The sequence below is a fragment of the Fistularia commersonii genome, chromosome 13 (assembly GCF_037954325.1).
Source record: "Fistularia commersonii isolate RoL2024-O1a breed Wild chromosome 13, RoL_Fcom_v1.0, whole genome shotgun sequence".
NCBI lineage: Eukaryota > Metazoa > Chordata > Actinopteri > Syngnathiformes > Fistulariidae > Fistularia > Fistularia commersonii.
In genome coordinates this window covers 1,710,572-1,718,325 of record NC_141296.1, presented here as the reverse complement: position 1 = coordinate 1,718,325, position 7,754 = coordinate 1,710,572, and the positions used below count along the sequence as shown (strand labels likewise).

At 45.8% G+C, this 7,754-nt stretch overlaps 1 protein-coding gene across 1 annotated transcript; it reads right to left on the bottom strand.

The window, feature by feature from the left end:
• Positions 1–1,318: 1,318 nt before the first annotated feature.
• On the bottom strand, positions 1,319–2,994 carry LOC147227504 (uncharacterized). Its single transcript, XM_086158188.1, has 2 exons — positions 2,304–2,994; positions 1,319–1,700 (listed from the first exon to the last, which is right to left on the bottom strand). The coding sequence occupies exons 1-2, from the start codon at positions 2,846–2,848 to the stop codon at positions 1,463–1,465; spliced, it is 783 nt and encodes a 260-aa protein (XP_086014314.1). The 5' UTR covers positions 2,849–2,994; the 3' UTR covers positions 1,319–1,462.
• Between the last annotated feature and the right edge of the window lie 4,760 nt (positions 2,995–7,754).

Genomic DNA, 7,754 nt, shown 5'->3' with positions numbered 1-7,754 from the left:
TTCAGGTCAGTTCCTTTGCTCAACAGTACCTTGATGTTTTGTTTTGTTTTTTCCAGTTCTGAAAGCCTGTTTCAGAGACATAAGCCTATATAATTGTGTATGTGTTCAAAAAGTCAAAATGTACCGCGCAACATGTTCAAGTCGGGGGATTAAAAAAAAAAAAAAAAAAAAAAAAGCATTCGTCTCCCCGTCCGCAAAAAAAGGCGACGCGTCGGCCGCCGACAAACGAAGGCGTGACTCTCCCGAAACACGATCCGCACGTCGAGATGGAAAACTCAAAGATGAATATTGGAAGTCAGGGGTGTCAAACTCATCCTGGTCCGAGGCCACGAACGGCCAAATATGATGTCAAGGGGGCCGGACCAGTAAAATCATAGCGTAATTAGCTAGCAGTAACACTAACACCACATTTCCTTTGTTTTTGTGTAAAGGAGAGCTGGTAAATATACAAATCTTTATATGTAATTAACTGCTACTTTAAAAAATACATGATTAACAACCTGAGATTCATGAAGAGACGTAAGCGCAATTTCAGCTATGCCTCACTTCTGTCTTTTCGGTGGCGCCGAAACTTGCCGCGACCCCACCGAGCGTACAGGTTTCTTATTAACCTCAATGGACAAATAAGAAAAACCCTACACTCCATGTCTATTTTTTTTTTTTTTTTTTTCCTGATCCAACGGGAAAGCAGGTAAATTTCTAACAATAAGTAAAAATGCTATTTCCAGACCCTGAAGCCACACTGCTGCCATCTGCTGGAAGTTCTGAGTCGTGCCTTGTCGCTAACACGGATTCAAACAGTACAGACAGTAGCAAACAATAGTTTGTGATTTTTATGTATTTTTTTCAAATTGTAAATTAATTCCAAGGGCCGGCTTGGACCCGCAGGTGGGCCGGTACCGGCCCGCGGGCCGGACGTTTGACACCCCTGTTCTAAGTGGACCGCGGAGCCTTGTTTGCACAATGTGCTGGATTGGTAGAAGCAGAGTCGCCGAAGTCCTAAGATTTCCGTATCGTTCACTCTTTTTATTTTGTTCAAAATCACTTTTTTTTTTTTTTTTTTCTCAGTCTTGCCTCAAATGACCTGAGAGTTCACTTTGCAGAGCGGAACGCGATCCGCCGAGAAAAAAACGACCATTGCGTCGCTCAGAATGTCTCGTTTGTGTCATGTTTTGTTTTCAATGTACAGCGTCATGTTTTTGTCAAGATTGTTGACTCCATTTATCCTCGCGGATCTTCTGTGCGATCGCGATGACGACACTAGAATTCGGCCAACATCCTTTTTGCCCGTGCGCAATCAATAAATTTGACATCACTGTTTGGGGTTTCCTTCATTTATGCAGAGAAATGTGTTTTCAGGACATATAACCGCACGTGCGAGGACACACCATCTTCTTATTTACAATCTCCGCATGCAAAATTTCCTATTTTCCCCTCATCACACACACTCTCTCTCTCTCTTTCAAAAGCTCTTGACGATGTACTCCGTCTTCTTCGCCTCGTTGGTGAGCTCTCCGAAGGTGTCAAAGAACTGATCCATGTCCTTCTGCAGGGCCGAGTTGCGAACCTCGGCGGCAGCCCGGTCCCTCTCGCACTCCCGAATCTTGTCCTGCACGTTCTCGTACCAGAGCCGCTGCTGCGCCAGGTTGGTTTTCAGCCGAACCACTTCCGCCTGCAGCTCCTTGTTTCTCTGCTCTAAACTACAAGGAGGCAAAGACGCGAGATTGTCGGTTTGCGTCGCGTTCAACCCCGCCGAAAGAGTCTCGGTAACACATTTGATGGCCGTGTTATTAATAATTCTAATTTCGTAGCGTCGTGAACCTCCGTGTCAAGTGACGCGAGTCATTTTCCGCCTCGTCCTCGCAGCCACGGCTAATGTTCGACATCACACCCGGACCCGCTCTATCTATATCAGTAAATGAGGTATGCGTCGCGTCGAGGTCGGCAGCATAACCCCTTAAATTAGCTCGCTCTCTCCGCCGCAGAGCGTTCTTTTTCGGCCGGGCTTCTTCTGTTCAAGCTCGGCGGAAAAGGGAAATTTTCCCAGATAGAAAACGCGCGTTTATGATCTGCTGTTGGAGCCGCACGAACCATTAAAAATGGCATCGCGGCAAAAAATTGTTCAGTTTAAGGAAAAAGAAAACAAGCCGCCGTCGGTGCGCTGGGAACTGAACAGGATGTGGGGTGAAGCTGCAGGTCAACTGAGTCATGAGGCTTAAATAACAAATAAACACAGAACCCCAACTCCGAAACGTTGCAACACTGCATTTCTAAACTTAAAATTAAAACGAATAATAAGTTACCTTATGATTTGGGCTTCGTACTTGTCCTGCTGCCTCACTATCTGCTGCTGGAGGTTGGTGAGGATGCTTCGGAGGGCGCGGGCCGAGGGGTCGACGAGCGGTAGCGGAGGCGGCGGCGCCTTGGCGTGGGAAAGCCGCTGCTCCGGGCCCGGATCTCCGGTCCGGTTCCAGGGAACCCGGTCCAGAAGCTCCGCTTGGACCGGCGACACCCTGCGAGGCGCAAACCGGCCCTCTCGGATAAATCCGCCGGTTCCCGGGTCCGACGCGAGGTCCGGATTCTGGTCCGTGCCACCGGCGAGGGCGTTCTCAGGCGAACGCCAGGGGTTCCCGTCTCCGGCCCCCCCCGCCGTCGGTCCCCCGATCCGCCGGGAGGCGCGGGGTTTGTACGCCGGCTCGTACGGCGGCTCCGGGAAGCCGGTTTCCCCGTCAGAGAGGTTATCGTACAGAGACAAAGCGCTCCGCTGCCCCGGGCTCTGCGGCTCTGCGGGGCTCCGAGCCCCATCGGCTCCCCGGCTCCCCTCCGGCTCGCTCCCCCTCGGATCCATCTCGCTCTCCGGCGGCGGCGGCGGCGGCTGGGATCTGGACCGGTTCCAGGCCCTCTTCCCTCCACCGCCGGTGTGGGAACCTCCGCCGCGACGGGGGCCGGACCGAGCGCCGGGCTGCGGGGGAGTCCGGTTACAACTGGATGCAGAACTCTATTTTCAATTTCCTCTTCCCTTCTCCCTCGCCGGTCGTAAGGTGGGCGGTTGTCACGCGTGGGATCTGCTTCTGCAAGCGAGCAGGGAAGTGCAGATCCATCATCCAATGAGCTCGGAGCCGCAGATACACCCGCTCAAGGGTCGGCCTTGACTCGTGGATTTACAGGGACTCTCTTTTGGCCGCTCTTCTTAATGTAGACGGCAATCGGGACTCACAAGGACTCCGTGTGTGTGTGTGTGTGTGTGTGTGTGTGTGTGTGTGTGTGTTCTAGACTGACATCAGCTGTTACTTTAGCGCCGCTTCTGAGGGAGGGACCGCAGTGTAACAGAGTACGACTCATTCCTAAAGACGCTCGCATAGAACTGCGAGCACAGAAATAGGCCGTGGGCACAAACTGTGAAGCGTGAGCCATGAACTCAATAATCTTTGCCGAATATTCATGCGATGAGATCCGCTAAAAATATCTTTGCGGACGTAAAAGCGCCAAATCTGAAAGGATGATTTCGATGAAGTCCGTTAAATAAATAACAGCATCCGGCTTGAACCGCCTGCACCTACAGCAGGGGTCGGCAACCCGTAACACCCAAAGAGACATTTGGACCCGGTTTCCTCGGAAAAGAAATCACTGGGAGCCGCGATTACTTTTTGACGTCTAAAATAAAGGCACCACTGTATATATTGCTTTTTAGTACCTTTACACTTTGTATAAACAAGTGTGTTGCTTCTGAAATTCACAAAGTATTACGGAGAAAATTAAATTTTTTTATGTAATGAACTCATTTTGAGCTTTGGGCTTTCAGAGCGTGTAGCGGAGCCTTGACCTGGATTTTAAAAATAAATCGGGGAAAAAATCACTGTGTCAGTAAACAATAAAAAATAAATATTTGCGAAATATCTTCATAAATATTTATTTTAGCTGGTTTATGGGACTTCTGCTCCTGAACTTCTGCGCACAGCATCTGCACATTGGGACTTTATTTTGTGACATTATTTTGAGCGGCGAAAAATAATAAATATCATTTTATTTAATATTTCAAGATCACAATAATCTTCCAACTTAGAACTAAAAGTTAAAAAAAAGGAATTAACACGAATGAAATATTCTTCAATTAAATATTTATGATATATTTTTCCAAGCCCCTCAGAGCCGCAGCGTAAAGATGGAAGAGCGGCGGGTTGCCGACCTCTGACCTGCACGTTCCGACCCAATGTTGACTTGTTTGTCCGCCGCGAGCGCTCCCTCCAAAAAAGTGGCACAGATTTATGACCTCCGCTTTCTATGGAAGCACTTAAAACATCTTATAATCTGTTGTCTGCCTTATTTTTTGATTGAGTTCAAGCACAAACAACATGGACGAAGTGTCTCTGTGAGCCCAGGGCTGCATCAGGAAGGACATCCGGTGGAAAACTTGGACCAAAACTAAATACAAATTAAAACTACAAGTCTCATACCGGATGGTCCGAGTCCTCAGGCAGACAACGCACCAAATCCCAATTCATGAACTATTTATACGTCTTTTATTGAGTTAATAACACATTTTTATCGTTCATAAACCGAATATGTGGCCGCATAACTCCTGAAACAGTCTCAGCCGGTTCTCCGAACCCTTAAAAACCCCAGAGCGGCGCTAAAAGCTTCTCGGCCGGTTGGGTTTTCAGTCGTTGGGCGAAGCCACAAGATGGAGCCATTGGCGCATCTGTGATTAACCTCTCTGGAAAACGGGATGTGGACCGACACGGCTGACTTTGGTCCGGTTCCCGTATTATTGGTCCGGACTGTTATTGTGAGAAATAAAGTTTCACCGTATTAATTTCGAGAGGCACCCTATTATAAATGGAGAGTACCGTAATTGGTCTTTTACCAGAGTGGGTCCTTCACCGGCTGAGTCTCGGCGAGGCTGTGCTTGAAACCTTCGCTGCTGCGTCGGCGGGCGCCGTTCTAACATGCATGAGGTTCATTTCTTTGACTCCGATCATCCACGAAAAGAAGCTACACAAAAAAGGACGTTCAACAGATTCATTTAGATAATTCACTTGTGGTTGCAGCCAAGTAGATTCACGCATTACAGGATGTAGAGTTACCAAAGTAAACAGCGTTATCAGCATAGCAAGAAATATATAGTTCTATGTCAATACACTGCTCAAAAAGATAAAGGGAACACTTAAAAAACACATCCTAGATCTAAATGAATGAAATATTCTTATGAAATACTTTGCTCTTTACACAGTTGAATGTGCTGACAACAAAATCCCACAAAAATGATCAATGGAAATCAATTGTATCAACCCATGGAGGTCTGGATTAGGAATCGCACTCCAAATTAAAGTGTAAAAACAAACTCCAGGCTGATCCAACTTTGATGTAATGTCCTTAAAACAAGTCCAAATGAATCTGTGTTGCTTCCTGAGTGGACACTATGATTTCACACAAGTGGGATTGACTTGGAGTTACATTGTGTTGTTCAAGTGTTCCCTTTATTTTTTTGAGCAGTATATATACAGATTTAGGATATACAGGATGTGGCCAAAAGTATTGGCTCACCTGCCTTGACTGGCATATAAGTGCCATCCCATTCCTGATCCATAGGGTTCAATATGCCACCCTTTCCTGCTGGAACAGCTTCGACTCTTCTGGAAAGGCTGTCCACAAGCTTCAGGAGGGGGTTTATGGCCATTTTGGATCGTTCTTCCAGAAGCGCATTAGTGATGTTGGCCGAGAAGACCTTGTTCTCGGTCTCTAATTCATCCCAAAGGTGTTCTATGGGGTTGAGGTCAGTCGAGATCATCCACACCAGACTCATCCATGTCTTTCTGGATCTTGCTTTGTGCACTGGTGCACAGTCATGTTGGAAAAGGAAGGTCCGGCTCCGAGCTGTTCCCGTGGAATTGTCCAAAACGTCTCGGTATGCTGAAGCTTTCAGAGTTCCTTTCACTGGAGCTAAAAGGCCAAAAACAAGCACACTCCATAATCTCCCCTCTACCGAACGTCACACTTGGTCCACCGGATGGCCAGGTGGAGAACGCGATTTGTCTGAGCACTGTTCTTCAGCTCCTCTGAAGGCCACGGGAAGTTTGGAGGTCTGGAGCCATTGACTCTGCAGAAAGTTGCGCCTCAGCGTCCGCTAACCCCGCTCCGTTAGTTTACGTGGCCTAACTCTTGGTAACTGAGTTGCTGTCGTTCCCAAACACTTCCATGTTCTTCTAATCCAGCCGACAGTCGACTCCAGAAGATTTAGGTCTGGATTTGTGGCACAGGATGCATCCGATCACAGCTCCACGCTGGAACTTACTGAGCTCCTGAGAGCAACTCGTTCTTCCACAAATGTTTTTAAAAACAGTCTGCATGCAGAAGTGCTCGATTTTATACACCTGTGGCCGTGGAAGGGACTGGAAGTCCTGATTCCCATTATTTGGATGGGTGAGCAAATGCTTTTGGCCATTGGTTCTGGTCTCTGCAGACCCACGGCAGCAGCTTTAGGTGAGGACAGATCTGCTGACAAGGTACTTAGTATATCTGCAGAGATATAAACAATCTAGCCCAGGGGTCGACAACCCGTAACACCTGAAGAGCCATTTAGACCCGTTTTCCTTGGAAAAGAAAATACTGAGAGCCGCAGTTACTTTTTTACGTCTAAAATAAAGGTACCGCTGTATGTATTGCTTTTTATTACCTTTACACTTTGTATAAACAAGTGTGTTGCTTCTGAAATTCACAAAGTATTACAGAAAAAAAATTAAATATTATTTATGTAATGAACTCATTTTGAGCTTTGGGCTTTCAGAGCGTGTAGCGGAACCTTGACCTGAATTTTAAAAATAAATCGGGGAAAAAAATCACTGTATCAGTAAACAATAAAATATAAATATTTGCAAAATATCGTCATAAATATTTATTTTACCTGGTTTATGGGACTTCTGCTCCTGAACTTCTGCGCACAACATCTACAAATTGGGACTTTATTTTGTGACATTATTTTGAGCGGCGAAAAATAATAAATATCATTTTATTTAATATTTCAAGATCACAATAATCTTCCAACTTGGAACTAAAAGTTAAAAAAAGGAATTAACACAAATGAAATACACTTCAATCAAATATCTATCATTTATTTTCCCAAGCCGCTCGGAGCCGCGGTGTAAAGATGGAAGAGCGGCGGGTTGCCGACCTCTGAACCAGCTGTTCTGTGCTAAAACTAGTTCAAGAGAGTCAAATCAAGAGAGAACAAAAAGTCAAGAGTGAACCTCATTGTTGGTTCAACCATGGAATTAGTGAGATCATCACACGGGGGGTCAGAATCAGAATCAGAATCTCTTTCTTTGTCGGTGGGCACCTGGGGTGGCAGCGTCAAAATTGTGAACATCAAGAATAAAAATAATAATAATAATAATAATAATAATAATATATATCATTTTAAAATTATACCATTAAGTTTTATACATTTATTTTATGGATTGATAATTTTATAAATATATAATTATGTATGTATATGTGTGTGTTTTTAATTATGTATTTATACTATATCATAGATATTATAAATTATATATATAATTTGACACAAATGAAAAAGAGTGCCTCTTTGTCCTTCCCGTCATTCCGGGAAAGACCTCGTCTCTCGGCCCGTCACCCCTGTCAGCTTCCTGCACGTCTGCGTCGTTGTTTGTCGCCGTGGCAACAGAATCCATGGCAACGAGGATCCCAGTGGTTGGAAACAATAGAGGTGGACGGATCAGGTGGAGCGTAATTGAGATGGG